This window comes from Camarhynchus parvulus, chromosome 12 (assembly GCF_901933205.1).
Source record: "Camarhynchus parvulus chromosome 12, STF_HiC, whole genome shotgun sequence".
Classification (NCBI taxonomy): Eukaryota; Metazoa; Chordata; class Aves; order Passeriformes; family Thraupidae; genus Camarhynchus; species Camarhynchus parvulus.
In genome coordinates this window covers 15,336,014-15,354,027 of record NC_044582.1, presented here as the reverse complement: position 1 = coordinate 15,354,027, position 18,014 = coordinate 15,336,014, and the positions used below count along the sequence as shown (strand labels likewise).

General features: G+C 43.1%; 1 protein-coding gene across 2 annotated transcripts in view; it reads left to right on the top strand.

Moving 5' to 3' along the window:
* Positions 1-18,014, top strand: part of TAFA4 (TAFA chemokine like family member 4) — a 68,538-nt gene that overhangs the window by 18,980 nt on the left and 31,544 nt on the right. For both annotated transcript variants that reach the window (XM_030956784.1, XM_030956785.1), the window contains exons 2-3: positions 4,192-4,329; positions 7,369-7,484. In XM_030956784.1, coding sequence (XP_030812644.1) covers positions 4,250-4,329; positions 7,369-7,484 — 196 coding nt within the window. In that variant the 5' untranslated portion in view covers positions 4,192-4,249. The remainder of the gene's footprint in view (positions 1-4,191; positions 4,330-7,368; positions 7,485-18,014) is intronic.

Genomic DNA, 18,014 nt, shown 5'->3' with positions numbered 1-18,014 from the left:
CGCCAGGACCCTGCGACAGCGACGCGTTCGTGTGGTTAATGAGGGGCGCTAATTGTGCCGGACAGCTGCGGAGCGCGGGGGAGCGGGGCTGCACGGACGGGCTGCCCGCTGAGGGCCCGCGGGGCGGGAGCGGGGCTGGCCGGACAGGCAGGGGCTGGGAGCGGGCTGACCGGAACGGAGCGGGGCGGGGCTGGCGGCGGGAGCGGGCTGGCCCGGGACAGGGAGCGGGGCTGACCGGAACAGGGAGCGGGGCTGGGAGTGGGGCTGACCGGAACAGGGTGCGGGGCTGGCCCGGGACAGGGAGCGGGGCTGGCCCGGCTCAGCCATGCGGGAGAGGCCGCAGCAGATTGCCGAGCGCTGCCCGGAGCTGGGAATGGGCCGGAGCCGCATGCAGAGGGGCGCGCGGCCGCCAGGGGGCAGCACCGCCCCGATGGATCCTCGGGAAGCGCCGGGAGCGGCCCCGGCACCGCCAGAGGGACGGCAGAGACCTGCGTCGTGACAGGGACATCGATGAACTGTGTCGTGACAGGGACGGTGACCTGTGTCCTGACAGTGACCCGTATCCCAACAGGACATACTACCTGTATCCTGACAGGGACATCAGTGACTCGTGTCCCAACAGGGACATCACTCACCTGCAGCCCTGGAGCTGCGCCAGGCCGTGGGGCAGCATCAGCGCACAGCCAGGGATGGTTTGGGTTGGAAGGGGCCTTAAAGCCCATCCCATTCCACCCCCTGGCGTGGTCAGGGACGCCTGCCACTGTCCCAGGTTACTCCAAGTCCCATCCAACCTGGCCTGGGACACTTGCAGGGATGGGGCAGCCACAGCTGCCCTGGGGAGCTTGTGCCAGGGCCTCTCCACCCTCACAGGAAAAACTTTTATGTAACATCTAATATAAATCTCTCCTCTTTTCATTGAAAACCATCCCCCTTGTCCTGTCAATATCTGCCTGTGTAAAAAGTTGCTCTTTATCTTTTTTTACATGCCCCCTTCTAGTACTGTCACTAAATAACTGTGTGTAGGGATTTAGCCCCAAAACGTGTTCTGGGTTGTTCAACCAGCATGTAGGTGTTTGCTTTAGCTCTCTCTTTTGTCTCTAGCTCCTCTCAAACACCAGCAGTTTTCAAATACACACAGTGTACTTGCTGTGTGTGAAATGTCAGATATTGCTCTGTTCTCCCTTTGTCCTTTATTCAGTTTGAGATAAGAGTTTGGCCGGGCTGACATCGGGGTTAAAGTCAGGCTGGCAAATCCCCTGAACAGTACATGGCCCCCAAATTTCTTTCCTTCTCACCCTTTGCTTTACAGAAGAGGAGACTTTAAGAGATGCACAGTTGTATTTTAAGTGAGGAATTATTCAGAATGGAGAAATTAAGGCCTTTTAAATATTTAATGAAAGGAGGTTTTCTAAATTATTTAATAGCTTATTATAAAAGATGGCATAAAATGGTTTAGTAATTTATTCTTTGCAGAAAGTAGCCATTAAAAGTATTTTACAACATGTAAATATTGGTAGGAAATGTACCTAATTTAAAATGTCATCTTATTCCATCTGTCAGAGGAATTACACAGTGCCTATACAGTTTTCAAATACTTTACACCTTTATTGTTTCTGTTCTTGAAACTGTTCCCTGGCATGGGGAAATGCTGTTTATACCCATTTTACTCAAGTGCAGAGGCACAGGGAGCACCTTGTGCTGGGACTGAGGTGCAGCAGACCTGACCATTGCAATTCCCTCCAGATCCCAGAACCCACAATCTTCATTTGCCCTAAATCCTGACCCAGGGGAGTGGTGTAGCCTCTGGGGAGCTCCTGTGCAAAGCAGGAGTTGCTCAAGGCCAGTCCATGCGTAAATACTGGAAATGGAGCCCCTCCCCTCTCCAATTCCCTCTTCCTTCTTTTGTACATCTTTGCTGGAGATGGAGGTGGAGTTCAGCTGCTCACTGGGCAGAGCTCACTGTATAAAAACAAACAAGCAGCTCTGTTTTCCAAAGTAATGTGTCACCCTGAGACAAGACAGGGGCCAGCAGTTAAACCCACTGTTCACAGAACACACACAAAGCATGCTTTTGCCGTCAAAAGCCTGGAATTCCTTTTACAGCTCTTAACCAGGTGAGCCTCTTGTTTCTGTTCTGATCAGTCTCCTTTATTGACATAAACCAGCTGAAGCTGGTTTCAGGAGTTTGCCTTAATCTCCCCTAATACAACTCTATTTTTTAAAGAAATATCTCTGCCTGGAAGGCATCAGAAAGCCTGGAGATATGCAGGTGGATGTATCATCTGTCACTTTCACTGCATCCACTTAATTAGGATGAGTTGGACTAATCAATACTCCCTTGCCTTTTACCAGTGTTTAACACGTGTTTACAGAGCAGGTTACACTGATGTTTGTATTTACCTGTAGCTGCATCTGCACGGGGTTTTATTTTCCTCTCTAATAAAAATTATGGAACAGATAAGCACTAAAACCCAAGTTAGTGTACTGCAGTATTGATTTCTACAAGAGCACTGTAAGAATGTATTTATCTACCTGTCCTGTTATGAAATGGGTAAAAATGTACCACATAACCATTTCAGTCAGTCAATGCTATATTGAAAATCCTGTTTGTTTGCTTCTTCTTAATAGGTCTTTTGAGGCACAGTTGTTCTATTTTTATTTTTTATTTTATGTGTATTTGTGGAAGAAAGGATGAATGCAGGATGGTAGCGCTTTTTCTTAAGACAACTCTTTGCCTACATTTTGTTTTGATATCCACAGCTGATTTGGTAGAACTGCTGGTTTTGGCTCACCCTGGAACTCCACCTTGGAAAGCGAAGAGAGCAAAATGTGATTAATTATAGATTGCTGGCCGGGCACCTTTTTAATTCCAGCAATTACTCTATTTTCTCATGGCATTCTGAACAAAAAGGAGCTGTTAGGGACAGGTTGGATGGGGCTTTGAGCAGCCTGGTCCAATGGAAGGTGTCCTTGCCCGTGGTTTGGAACAAGACGAGCTTTAAGGTCCCTTCCAACCTGTGATTGGAAGGTTCTGTGATTCCATGAGTGTGTTGAGCCAGGGGCTTTCCTGTCCTGAGCTCTGAAATGTGAATATGTGCTTTTATGACCCCAGACAAGCTCTGCCCTCCAGTGTGGTGCTGTAATTTTGTGTTTCTTAAAAGCAAATTTCTAATTGATCAAAGGAGGAGTGAAATGAAAAGAAGGGTGGGTAAGATAAGGTTGTGATTGCTGTCTAGGTGAGGACCACATTATTATCACTCTCACAAATTGCTCTGTGTCATGTTTTCAGTAGCAGAAGGTCAAGTTGTGCCCAGGGATGCAAGTGAGAGAACAAATATAAACAGCAAAGGCAAAGAGGCCTGAGTGTCTATAAAATGGAGTGTTTGAGCTCCTCATTCTGCAGAACATGTGTCAGAGCTGCTGTAAAAGTGCTTCCATGTGGAGATTTCAAAGTGTAACTCCTGGGTTACAGCATGAGCTGTAACCTCTGTGTTTCTCATGGAGAGGCCAAAAAAACTAAGGTTAAATTCAGCTCTCTCCTATAGAAAAAAAAAAAAAAAAGGTTCAGTAACCTGGAAAACCTTTTTGGATGACCAAAACCTGAAATGGTACACTGATTTTAGAACTCACCAGGTGGGCTGTAGGTGTAGGTGGGCTGGGTGATGTGAGAGGTGATGCTGGAAGCCAGGAGAGGCAGCAGGGTCAGAGGGTGCAATAATCATAATTCCAGACCCTCTGCTGTGGGTGTGACCCTCTCTGCTGAGGCAGGCGCAGGGCCTGGGCCAAATCTTTATGAAGACAGTGACAGATTTTCCCCACTATCTTTAATAATCTCTGCTTCAAACTGTTGGAGGCTTCGTGGAACCATGGGGAAATGTGTTTGCACCGTGGTGCAGCCTTAGACCTTACAGCTTTCCCAGCAGTTGTGTGGTGAGACCCCAGAGAGCTGCTCACATTCTGCTTGCAGCCCAACATACAGCAAACTCTGCCTTTGGTTAATGTAGTGATACCTCAGAGCTGCCTCACCACAGCTTCTCTGTGCTCTCAGAAAGAAAACAGAAATAAACCTGCTGCCTTTTGCCCCGGATTGCACTGTAGATGGCACTGTGAAACTAAGATTTTGGTAACAAAGATGTGTTTTACAGCACCTTTGCAGACGTTAATTGCAGTGTAATGTGGCTTTCTTTCTAGGTCCCCGAAGTGAAGGAAAAAAATTCTGAGATGCAGAAAGGCTTATTTGCTGCTGCAAATGGGAATCTGGAATAACTATGAAAAACACACTGAAATAATTGTGTTTGACTGGAACAAAATTCTTGCAAAGTCCCCAAGGTAAGAGCACTTTTTATCTTTCAAATGACACTGAAGATTCTCTGTTCTGGTTAGCAACAATATCCACTTGAATCCAATAGAGAATGAAGGCTTGACATTTCTGAAAGCAGCAGCCCACTGACGCTGAAGGGCTCAGCGCCCCTTGCTGCATCTGTCTGCCAAATTTCATTTTTTCTCTGCCTTTTCAAAGATCCTCTTGTATTTCTTTACATTAGCAGGCTGAAAACTTGTGTTCTGTCTACCTGCAAGGCAGACTAAAGCCTGCAGATGTGTCCTTTGGATGGACTGGATGCTTTTAGCAGCCTTTCAGTTTGGATATGACCGAGTGGGTGCTTTGTGGTGATACACTTATTCCTGGAATTGAATGTTCTTACTCAGGGCTGAGGTTACCCTGTTAACCTGATGAGCCCTGGTTTCACGTTCCTTGTTTAATGTCTCAAAAGAGTCAAACTCAGCTGGGGAAAACTTTTGGAAATAGGTCAGTACAAGACTATTTCCACTGAAACCAGTTTTTCTGCTGCGCTGGGAATGGTGGGACCACCTGAGTCCACTAAAATGCTGGAACAGCAGCTGTTGAGCATGATTTGGGACCTGTCCATCATCACACCTGCCCCTTCCACCCCCTCCCACCAGAAATGGCATGTTCAGAGTGCCTGAGCTGGGGCGTTTAATTCCACAGGAAAGCTGGAGGAAGGTTTGTGTCTTCATGGTGATACATCAGAGTCACACCAGAGCTGGGGTGATGCTTGGATCAGATCTGAGTGTTTGCATTTAGAGCAACAGAGGGATGGGGTTGGAAGCTGAGCAGATGATGACATCCTGTTCATGAGCTGTAACCTGTTTGTTTCTCACGGAGAAGCCAAGAAAACGAAGGTTAAATTTAGCCCTCTCCTAAAAAAAAAAAAAATAAAAAAGAAGTTCAGTCACCTGGGAAAGATTTGGATGACCAAAATCTGAAATGGTACTTTGATTTTAGAACTTACCAGGCAGTTTTCTTAGGCTAATACTGGACCAACAGCAATAGTGACATTTATGCTGGTTTCACAGTGACTCAATCCCATTAGCTGCAGTGACATTATGGGTTTGGCTGCATGCAAGAGGTGAATTTGGTTCAGCTGCTCTGAATTAGCCTGGGAGTGCTCCAGAAGAGGGCACTTATTGGGTGGATGAGGAGCAGTGATGTCTTTATCTTCTGGGCTTGATTCACGCTCACAGAAGTCTCCTACATACAGCTGTAAAAGGCCAGCAGGGTGTTTGTTCCTGCATTCAGCATGGAAATATATTGGGCTCAAAACAGAGCATCTTCTTAAAGCCAGAAAAGGTACCCTCTTGCCAAGTCAGTGCTTAAAGTGTGGCTTTTATGTATAATTTTTATTCTCTGAAATCTGTAGACATGGGTGAGCTGTTTTTTTTGCAATATTTATGTATTTTTTTTTAAATTGTGGGCTGAAGGTGCAGGAGTTTGCACCAATGTATTTCTTTCTACAGTGTAAACCAGAATCTGTTGCTAAAATATATTTACTTGCAGCAGGCTTCTGCTATCTTAACTTTTGATATTAATAAGTGCGTTTTTTTATTTGTTTGGGCTTTATCAACACTTGCAATTAGAGGAAAAATATTGTTCTGCAAAGCGTGAAAAGGGAGATTGTGTGAGCAATTTTAAGAGAGAAAACATGGCCTCTGTTTTGGTTTCATTGGTAGATGTTTATCAAATTTAAACAACATCCAAGTGTGTCACCTGATTGTGACAGTAGAGCTGTCTAAGGCTTATGTTGCTTGGGTTTTCTTTTTTTAAAATTTGTTTCTTCAGCACTTGAACATTGGATTAGCTTACATATTTTCAAGATATACAGATAATTTTGTATTAGAAAATACCTAGTCTTAGGTATTTTCAAGATATACAGATAATTTTGTTTTAGAAAACACTTGGAAGATTCAGAGCTGGAATCTGCAGAGGAAAAGCAGTTCCCAAAGGAGATTTTGGTGCAAATAAACTTGTGATAGGCTTGCCCAAATCCCAGCATGCTGATTAACTGCAGACTAACGTCACTGCCATGAAAACAGTATTTGCTTCAATTTATGCAAATCTATAAATTGCCTTTAATTAATTTGATGTATTCCTGCTTGCAGAATTTGCTGAAATTGTGGAACACAGTATCTAAGGGTTCAAGTACATAACGCCCGTTTATGTATCATGCAAGCAATAAATCATCATAACTCAGTTTAAAAAGATGATTAGATTCCCTTTCTGTGTGATGAATGGCATAACATAAGCTATTGAGGGATTTAATTCCAGATATTTGCAGAAAAATGATGGAGGATTTGGGATCTTAGTTCTAAGAATAACATGAATAAGAGTAACAACACCTTCTTTAGAGCAAATGCTTTCTGAAATGCCGTTTCCAACACCCTGGCAGAGAAATGAGGCCTTGCATGTTTGACTGAGGTGCTGCTTCATGAGGGTTTTACCCTCAGCAAACTGGATGATCTCCAGGAAATCTCCCAAATATTGTGTGTTTGCCAGACCCAGCCCAGAACTGTGCAAGGCTACAGTAAATTTGATATTATATTACAGTAAATTATTGTATTATATATTTATTTAGTAAATATATCCTGAGAAGTGTTAAGTAAAAATGACATTATTTTTTCTGTCACTGGGGGAGATGCAGTTTAAAAATAGTAGCACAACTCATAAATGTGTATGTTTAAATTTGAATCTGGCTGGACCTTGAGAAAAGACAAAAGAACCCATCCCTTATCTCAGATTCATAGAACTGCATGGCGCTCATAATGTGTTATTATAAACATGTGTTTGTGGGTAATGTGATGTGTGATAGACATTGCTTCTAATTATAGAATGTCCTTAACAAAGAATTGATCCCAACCCAGTAATGAATATGACTTTGTGAGTGTTGCCTTGCAATAACCCACATCAGTTATTCTTCAGCATCCCTTCAGCTTTTCCTTCCGCACATCGTTTTTATGTTATTCCCTACTTGCATTGTTCTTTCACTCAACTGCTTCCTTTTCTGCCTCCAGGATGAGATTCTGTGCCAAATCAATGCTTCTGTCTGACTGGCTCTTTCTGCTCTATGTGTTAATGGTCTGCTGTAAATTGTTGTCCGCCTCTAGTCACCATCCCCGGGGGCACACAGGTAGGAGCTTTTAAACTCATTACGTGCTACTGAGACCAATTAATACCACTTGCAGCATGTTAGAGCCCACTTTCTAGCAATGGATAATTGATGAGGCTGTTGACAGCATGTTATAATCAGTGCAATAGGTTAAAAATACACCACCGCCAAGGAAAAAAGAGTTATTGTAAATTTTCATGGCTTTTCTCTAGTTATTTATGTACTGAAGCTCGCCAGGAGGTTTTTGGAGTGACTTCATGACTGCTAGGTCTTTGGCATTTGTTTGTGTCGTTTTGCTTTATCATTATCCAAAACCATTCTGAAATGTATCTTTATCTTCACCCTCTTAATCCTGTTGTTATCAACTGACTTTACAGCAGTGGTGGGCAATAAATCGAAGCCCTCAGACTCATGTTAGCCAGTTCTTCCACTGACTGACACAAATTCTGACCTGTGCTTAGATCAGCCTCTGATACTCTCCTCCTTTTCCTAACAGGCATAATGAGGAAAACAAAGATCTTGCATTTAAGGGGATGCACTGTTGTAGTAGGGAAATACCTACCAGGCACGATGTGTTATCATATTATAAATGCCAGAAAAAGCTCAGAACGAGCTGGATTGACTTCCAGCCTGGATTTTTTGTAGCAACATCTCTGGTAGGATCATGCAGACATCAGCTTGAAAGCAGAAAGAGATGAAGATGTACCAGTGCTAATGTGAGGGTATCTGTGCAAGTCCTGAATAAAATGGCATAGCTGTGCTGACATTGTGCCACCTTTGATCCCACTAGAGAGAGGTAAGGTAATAAAACACCCCCTGTCAGTGCTGCTCTTCAGGAGAGATCAAAAGTCTGGCTGCAAACCCCACAATGGGTCTGTTCTCAGCACCATAGTCAGCTTCATGGCTTGGGGATTTCTGCAAGGGTTACTCTCTGTGATGTGCCCCTAAATCAGGTGTACTCCTCAAATTCATGTGCAATGTTCTGAGCTCTGAGCCAGGCTCCTGTGGGTCCAGGTCTAATGTTAGCATCCACTCCTCTCAGGGCTGGGAAGTGAGGATGCATTTGGTAGAGGCTCCATCCTCAAGAAGAGACAAACTATTGATCTCTTTCCTGGCTGCTTCCAGTGGCTGTTTAGGCAGGAGCTGAAGGCTCCTCCTGTGCTCACCAAAATATCTCCAGAACTGGCAGGCAGGACTGATAGACCTGCATGTAGCTGCTGTGTCTCTGAGAGCTACAAAACCTCCTCCTTGCCTTCCCCCATCACCAGCTCTGCTTTCCCTGGCTGTGCAGCACTCTGCTGTAAAACACAGCCACAGTTTGTGGAGAGTGACTGCTCTGAGAGGCAAAAGCCTGAGGTGTGACTCCAGTGCATGCAGGGGTGGAGGATGACCCATGTTGCTGCTTTGCTCTGGGAATGAGTTGTGTCCCTTCCATGAAGAAGAGGGTCTGTGCACAGTCACAAGTTAATAGCAGAGCATTCCAGAGCTGACTCTGCAGACAAACCTGGAGAGGAGCCTTCTACAGCTTTTGTTATTTGAGGAGCAGACTCATCAGAAGGAATGTTATTTTTGTCCTTTCAAGATGCACTTTGCCTGTGTACCTAAGGGAAATACCTGTAATAAGGCAGCAGTGATCTTGAGTTGTGGGTTTGTATGATGAACACAGTGTATTATGTGAATCATGACAATATTTTTTACATAAAATTTCCGAGTGCTTGAGAGCATGCCTTAAATTGACACATGGAATTCCTTCCTCCCTGTCAAAGAGGTACCACAAACACAGTCAAGTTGCTTGACTATAGGCATGTTTGTGTGCTGTGATTTCTCTGGTGAGCTAAAAGAAGGTTCTGCTCCTCATCAATAGCTTGGTCCATCTGTGGAGCTGTTTTTCAAATGGAGCCCCTTGAAGGTGGAGCCTTCGTGCACCTTTTTAGACTGTGGTGTCCTGTTCTTCCCCAAGTGTGAGTTTCCCTCCTTTGTACACTGAAAAAAAAGTGCCCGCCATCCCTCTTTGATTTCATGTGGTAGATGAAGCAGTGATCCCATTTTTGATTCTCCAGCTCCCTAAATCTGACTCTTGGCACCACAGAGAATTTCGGGGTCTGTTCTCAAGGGCCCTGCATTTCCCAGCCCCATCTTATCTTTGCTGCCTGACACAACACATAGATTGCCTTTCTAATGGATAATCAAATCTCTGATGGAATCTATTATGTGAGCAAGGTGCTGCCTTGTTCATCAGGAAAACAAATAATTCAGAGCTTTTAGCAGAGCCTGTTTTGTGGAAAGCAAATAATTAGCCTCATTTATTTCATACAAATTAGCATGTTCTTGGATAGCAATTGAGATAAAATTTTTGCAGTCAATAGGCAGCATTCCTATTTTTCAAAGTAAAATGTCCTGAAGCACATTAGAGGGATGAATCCAAGCCTTGGGTTCAGCAAAGGCTTTGTCCTTTAGGTCCAGCAGCTGTCCCCTGGCAGGTGCTGCTGAGCTGGGAGGTGTGAGGAGCCCAGCCTGGGGTGCTTTGAGAGGAGCTGGTTTTTGAGAACAGGTTGTGTCTGCTCCTGACAATCAGTGTGTTTCAAATTATTTACTTGACATCATCAGCACCTTTAAATAAGTGTGTGCTCACTACAGCTAAGAAACTTTGTTAACTAAGAGCAGACAAGAGAATTTAAGATGAAAAGTGGGAATTGACTTTTTCTTTTCAGAATACTGCCATTTTAAAGGAGCCTAATCTGGGAAAAGACAATTATTGACCTAGGTCATGCTAGATGGTGCCCGAAAAATTCACATTTGACAGCTGTGTGCCCTGTTCAGGCAGGGATAGAGACTGGATCTTGTGGACCCAACAGCCATCCTGCCCCTGAAAAGTGGGAGAGAAGGGCATTGAGAAATCCCTTTGACAATGGAGGCTCTTCCCTGTAATGAAGTGTAAGACAGACTTGGTTCTTTCTTTTGCTCTGTGAAATCTTCACCACAAATATCCCCTGAAATACCTGTCAGAGGAGACATGTTCAATCCTGCCTTGCTTTGGAGCAGTTTGGATCCTGAATCCAGCTTGGAGACTGCAGCCTGTTTTTCATTGGAACAGTAATTGCCCTCACAGAGGCAAAAGGCAGAGGAGAAATTTTCCTTCTCATCACCATTAAATAATTAAAAATGCTGCTTTTAGATCATTGAAGATACTGCTTGTGCAGATTAGTTTAGCAGCCCCTTGTGTATCTGTGTGGAGAAGGAACATGAGAATATTAATCTGACTTTGTTGCTCTGAATGCCTTCTGAAGAGTTTCTCTTTTGCCCTGACAATAACTAAGGGAAGCATAAGCACCAATTTTACTTCTTTAAAAAAAAAAAAAAAAGGGCTGTATTTCAGGCTCTTGAGTACCTAATACCAATATAATGATCAATTCCATGCTGTTCTGGATGAAGCAACATACATTTAGCACCAGAAAAGGTTTGTTTCCACCTCACTGCTCAAAGTCACAAATGAAGAAGCATTGAAAAGACTTTTTGTCAGGTCAGCTCGTGTGAGGGCTGGCCCTGCAGACCCTGAGCTGGCACAGCCAGCTGAGCAGTTTCTGCCATGCATTACTGCTGCAGCCTGGCTTTTTTGAGACTGGTTTATGTGATGATGCACACCTGAAATGCTTCCAGCTTTGCTGAAAGGTCTAAATTTCTGGGCAGAATGTTCCACATCAACTGCAGTTTTTCACGACTTTAAGGACAACTTTTCTCTGCTTTCAGGGCTTTATAGACAGACTGCTCCCACTGGAGTCAGAGGAAAAATTCCTTACTTACACAGGCTCCAGGATTTAATCTCCTTAAAGGAGAGCTGAAAAACGCAGCTTTATATTAGAAATATTGCTGCTTTTAAGAAAACAGGGAAAACCCATGCTGTTTGTTCTCCCTTTATTTTGGGGTTGGAGCATCCTTTTCCCTGGCAGTGCTGCTGGGCAGCCATGAGATGGATTCCTGTTTCCACCAGAGGGCCCTGCAAGGCTGTGGAAGGGGCTCCAGCACTCAGCCACCGCCGGCTTCCTCCTCATTTAAATCCCAACTCTGCATTTTGCTAACTAGAATTATGAGTCCTTTGTATTTCCACGGGTCAGGCATGGTTACTGCACAATAAGCTTTAGCCCTTTGTTCTATTTAACTCCTTTTATGTCTTAATGTTTTATTCAGTGTGCTATTTATGTGGTTTATTACCCAGCTTCTAAATACAGGGTAGCTACAATATACAGCCCTGACTGTAATCTCTTCAAGTAATAAGGTAGGGAAGGCAATTCACTTGAGAAATAGGTTCCCTTTAAGACAAAAAGGAGCAGAATTCTCTGTGTGAAGTTTGCTGGTGTACCTATTTTTGTGGAGAAAAAGTATAAGAAATATTTATTTTCCATTTTATTTTTTTTCTAAGTAACAATGAGAGCTTTTGATATATATGACAGACTTTGACAATGACTTCAAATTAAATGCATAGCTGTGTTACCAGTAAGTAACCATTCAGTGTTGATTTACTCTTGTATGGGGTCAACTGTAGCTTCTGGTATCGTTTTCCAAGAATGCACACTTTAACTGTGTGGAATGTGATTGCATGTGAAAATATTGGTGTATTCCTGGGAGCTGAGGCGTGGGAGGGGGAGAATTACAGACAAACTTTTAAATGTGCATGTGTCGTGTTTCAAATGTCATTGTTTCAAAAGTGGGAGGGAAATTCTCTTATAAAAAAGAGAGAGTCTAATTTAATACAAATGATCAAGCCCAGTTTGTCAAACTGTTGAGCAGGAGGCTGATACCAAGCTCTTTCCTGCAGTATTAAAGTGACCTTATTTTAAAGGCATTGGGGAAAGCTTGTGAAAATATTGTCATTTTACATTGGCACCATAATTTTTTTTTACATAGCTGCCACCTGCTGTAAATGATAATCTTTATATTCCATTGACCAAAATTCTAACCAGGAAAGCTTTCTTTACTCTGTGTCTTTTCTTTCAGATCTACTTTTCCCAAACTTAGATCTGATAACAGAAAAAAATATTACATTGCAAATGGATTGTCTTGTGCTAGTGTGAGACAGAAATGGTTGGATAAGTGTAAATCCACAAATAGAATGGAAAAGATCTTGTCCTTGGTGCTCACTTGAGTGAAGTGATGCAACAAAAAGCTCTGTTCTGGGTTTCCATGGAGGTCAGCCTGCTGAGTCCTTGGGAGGATGGATGCCAGAGTGATGAAGGCAAGAGATTGAGATGTAAAGGACTTGCATCGAGTTCCTTGCTCTGAAATGATTAAAAGATCTGTCTAAGATGAAGTCCTGACCCCACTGAAGTGGGAGTTTGATTCTTCTGTGATTTAGTTTCCAGCCCACTCCAGATGTGTCTCAGCAGAAAAGTTAAACTTCATAGTTATGATTTTATTAAAGCTAAAAGCAGTCACTCAGCATTCACCACTGGCAAACCACTGCCTTTTGAAGGATGGAAACTGTTTTAGGCTCTGTTCTTCTATTGATCCCCAGGTCTGTGCTCACTGGCTGGGCTGCATTGCCACAGCCTTCCAGTTAACATCGATTGTGACAGCAGGGCAGAGCCTGCCCCAAAATTACAGTCCCATTTCAGTGTAATTGTAAGGCCTTTAATCCCAAATGGGTGGCTGCCCAGGCTTGAATTGATGCCCATGGAAATGGGCAGCAGTTTCTGGTGATTTAGGCTGTCTGTTTTTGTCTGTGCTGCCTGGTGAAGGGTGGTTCAGAGGCTGCCCAGGGAGGGCTGACTCTCCCTGGTGGCTTTCATTTGCCCACCTGGCTGTGGGTGGGTACAAAACATTCACCTTGCGTTGAAGAGCAGGAGATCTGTTGTCATCCTTGGCTGTAGCATCAAGCATGCCCCACCTGGGCCTGCTCCCCTCCCACTCCAGGAGTGCCCAGCTCTGCTCTGGTGCCAAGCACAGTGCTCTCCCTCCAGAGAGCCGCCCCTCAACTTTAACTTTGAAAGTTTGTGGTGCTGATATGCCTGGTTTCAAGGACATCTTTGACCAAGCACTTCTTGGAAACCATTATTAATTAATAATGGAAGAACCTGGAGATGGAATTTTTTTTTTAACTAACATTTAAGTGTTTTGCTGGCAGAGCACCTCGGGATTGCTGCTGGTAGCCCTTTGCTGCTGCTGTTTTTCAGTGTTTGGCAGCATTCTTGCATTCTTTCAGGAGAGTGACAACTGATAGCAGACAATGGATTCTAAATCAGGAGATTAAAGATGTCTTGTAGGCTTCAGCAGGGTAATCTCTCCTCATCACACTGGAGATGGAAGCTACACCTGACATTCATTATCTTCCAGGGTGGCAATCTTTAACAATACCTCCAAAAATGCCAGAAGTTATGAGTGGAAAATTCTAGGATCAACAGTCCTGTTGCTTAGTGTTTGGCCTGCCTTTATTTATTTATTTATTTCCTTTCTTTATTTCCACTTATTTTTTCTCCTTACGGATATCATCCATACGCTTTGCAGTCTGTGAATGGTCACTGGTCTTCTGATTTATGTTGTTATTTTGAGAAATAATGACCAGGTAAGTGTGAGGCAAGATTTCTCTTAGGTTTATTTCTTGCTTGCATCCTGTGTTTCCTTCAAGTAGCATCTTAAGATGCAGTGAATATTTTGGAATAAGCAGATTTATTTTGATGTCTTTTTTTGCACAGTCACAAATCAGCTGGGGTGGAATGGCAGGCTCTGTGTTCAGCAGATCTGGGGTGTGTTAACAGTTGTTTGTGGGGTGTTGCATCATGTTGTCTGGTTTTGCCTGATAGCAAAAACAAAATTATGATTGTAAAGCAAAAATCAAAATGTACCAAGGTGTACATTTCATAAATGAACCCAGCTTTTGGGTTCATTTTCTTTTCAGATTGGGTGTAAATCTTTAAAGTATCTTTTGTGCTCTGTATATCCCATCTTTTACAGCTTCCATTCTTTTCCCAGGAGATTTCCTTCTGCATAACAGGAAATAAGGTTGATAGGGAGCAGACACTGACCTTCCTTGTTTGTGGTGTCCCTGGATTGTCTCTGAAAGGGACACAAAATCTCTCCTGACTTCCCATGTTGAGGAGAAGCCCTTTTCAGAGGAGATCAAACAGGAAGATCTTGAGACTCTGTGTCAGCACTGACACTTGTTACTAAATTTTTTCAGATTTGTCTTTAGAAAACATAATTTATTGAAAATACTAAAATCAAGTCAGAATATAACTTCGAGAAAAGAGCATATGATGTCAGTTGGCTTAAGTCACCCCAGCAACACGAGTGTCTGGCATGAATTGTGGCTGTGCTGATGATTTCTGTCCAGTGAGTCCTTTCAGCAGATGCTGGTATTCTTCCAGCTGGAAAAAATAAACCAAAAAAAAAACCCCAACCAATACTAAGTCAACTGAAATTTCTCATCTGAAAGAGTTTGAATGCAGAAAGAGGTCCTTGCTGTTCTCTGCAGGCACTCAGAGTTAGTACTTGTTGTGTCACTGAGGAAAAAAATGTAGCTGATAATTTTATTTTCAGTGTTTCTAAATGCATGTTGTTAAAAGAAAGTCTGGTTGCTCTGCAAGGATTGTCACTTGCTTGGCTGGGTGTCCAACTCTGTCTGTTTTTAGGAATGGCTGCTGACAACTGAGTTTAATAATTTACTTGCACAGAGTTAATTTTTCAGCCTTTGTTCCTCTTCCAAGGTTTCAGAAAGATGGAGACAATATAATGGGTTTTATTATCAGATCTATGTTCAATGTTGTTTGAATTATATAGAAAAAAGCAATAGTTTGATATTTCATTCAGAAATGCTGTGACAGATGGGCTATTTTTTGCCCCCTACCACACACTATTTTTAATATTTGGAAATACAAAAGACTCCTCAACTCTGTGTTGACACTCTTTAGAAATTGAGTAAAATTGCTGCCCTCAGCAAAATGCAATTTACTGCAAGGGATGCCAGAGTCCCCAAACAAGGAGCCAAGATAATTAGTCTGCAACTGACAAATAAGTCTGCTATGCTAATGTAATGAAACATCCTTTTATCAGACTGCATCACATGATAGTTTGTGCCAAGCTAGAGAGAAAAGAGAGTTTGCTCTGAAAACATGTCCTCTTCTGGGGCAACAAATCTAATCCAGCAGTGACTTGAAAGAACTTTCCTGACCCTTCCCTGGTATCAAGGGATTTGGCTTGACTGAATTCTGGATCAAACCCAAACCTGAGTAGGGTTTTTTGCAAAATCATTTCCATTTTTCTTTTGGCTGTAGCCAGAACAGCATCAAAGCAGCATTACAAAGAGCTATGGCTGCAGAAGGAGCAGTTTTTCAGGGAATAAAGGTGATTCAGCATTTTCTCTGTATCATCCCTCCAAAAAAGAGAAGGATCTTTGCCCCAAATCCTGCAGCCTAAATAAACAGTGATGTCTCCTCTGGCAGCCAGACCAAAGCAATAGAAGGTGTTTGTCAGCACCATAACCTGCTTTACAAGGGAAGTGTGATCATTCTCATTTAAGAGATGGGAGATGAAACCCTTGTGTGCATGGTGAACACTTCCATGTCTTGGGAGCCAGCAGGTCTCAGGTGCAGAACTGAGCCCGGGGTCAGGTTTGGATTGTCCTGCCTGGGACTTGGTGGCTGGGCTGTGATTTATGCAAACACCACACTTAAACACCATCACTGCACTGTGCTGGCCAGCCCAGGTACCACCTGCCACAGCTGGCACGTGGCTGGGGAGCTCCTTCCCAAACTTGTTTCCAGCATTTCTCAGTCCAGAGTCTGTTAGCTGACTTGGTCAAAAGGCACTGCAAAGAAAGGACATTTATTCTTATTTATTAGGTTTTGCTCACTATATTTTTTGGTGAAATATGACATGACCTTTCAGTCTGAGATCTGTTAGATGATAAATATTATTAGCAGGGTCACTCCTTGACCAGGGGAAAGCTGCCTGTTGTGCAATGATGAATTCAGTCAGGGGGCAAGCAGAGGGAAGATGTCTGGTTTGTGGCAGCCTCAGCAGATGGTTGTACTGAGAGGATATTGCTAATTGCCACTGCTCTTATATTAGCATGGTGATTAGGAACGGGTTTGCTGCTTGGCTGTGGGGATGGGGAGAGAAGAAATGGGCTCCTGGTGTCTCAGGTGAGGGAGGTGAGAGCACAGGGGTTGTGTACCCACTGGCTGACCCTGGTTTCATGCAGTGTGAAGCAAAGGTGACACCAAGGAACCTGGAGCTGAGGGGCAGCAGGTACTGGCCTCCAGCAGAGAAGGGATCAGTGATAACACTGTAAATAAAGCATTAAACAAAGTAATTCTAAATATAAAAAGAAATTGGTATGAAAATCACAAGGATAAACACCATGCTTCAGTAAGAGTGTGTGTAAAAATCCAATTGCAAAGTGCTCTCTGGGGCAATGAGAGTTATTTAGTCTTTTTTTTTTTGTATAAATCTGATGATTTAAGCTATTTGCTTTGTGAAAGGACTGCAGGATAGAGTGAACAGGATGTGAGTCTTCAAGGAAGAAGAAAGGCAGAAATCCCTTTCACTGGAGACAGGATCTCATGATGTCATTGTGCACTTGATAGGCCAATTGAAATTCAAAAATCACATTTAAATTTCTGAATGCTGAAATGAGAGGGAGATAAATAGGTCTGCTCTAATGATTACATAACCTCTTGGCTAGAACCAAATAATATATTGTACATTTTCAGTTAAGCCTGTGGTCCTGTATACAAAAAAGTGCTAAAGTTCAAAATGCATTTGAGAAGTAACATGGTAGAAATGTCCAAAGCTGAGTTTATTCTTCATGTTAGGTGCTGTGCAAGTCTTGTTTGTAGGGGTGTGTGAATTATCAGGGCTTTAATGCTCCAGTTAACTTGTTTAACAGGTAAATGGATTTATTGTGTTTTGGTACAGAGGCAAATCAAGGATATGTCTCTACTGACAGAACACAACTATCCTAAATGAGTCCTCCTGAAATTAATCACTGGGAGTGTCCTGGGCTGGGTGTCTTGCTCAGACACAGCTGAACTGAACACAGGGCAGTAAATCAAAGCAGATACCCTTGCAGAGTCTCTGTAAAGCTGCCTTGGTGCAATGTGCAGCCTGTAATCACAGGGCAGCCCTGGCTTTTGCCTGTGACTCCAGTAGAGTGATTTTTATAGCACTCAGGATTTTCTGGAGAGTGGAGGAGTTCTGGTTGTGCCCCTGCTTTTCTGGGAGGTTGACTGTACAAGGAGGACAACGTGTCAGGCTTTCAAACTGTTATAAAAACCCAAGATAATCAAACCAGATGAAACGTGGATTATGATTCTCCCATTCTGCCAGTGGTGCAGTTGAATATCAGGTACTGGTTTATCAGTCACAGTTCACCTGTTTCCCCTCCATACACCAAAAATAAAGCATCATCCCCTTCTTTGTTGGCTGCTACACCACTACTGCTCTTTGGGACAATTCTATGTAGTGGGATTTAAAGATTAGTTAAATTAGAAGGATAAATGATCATTTTATTGCAGCAATTTCTTGCAGCAATTTTACAGGAAATATGAAGGTCTGAAA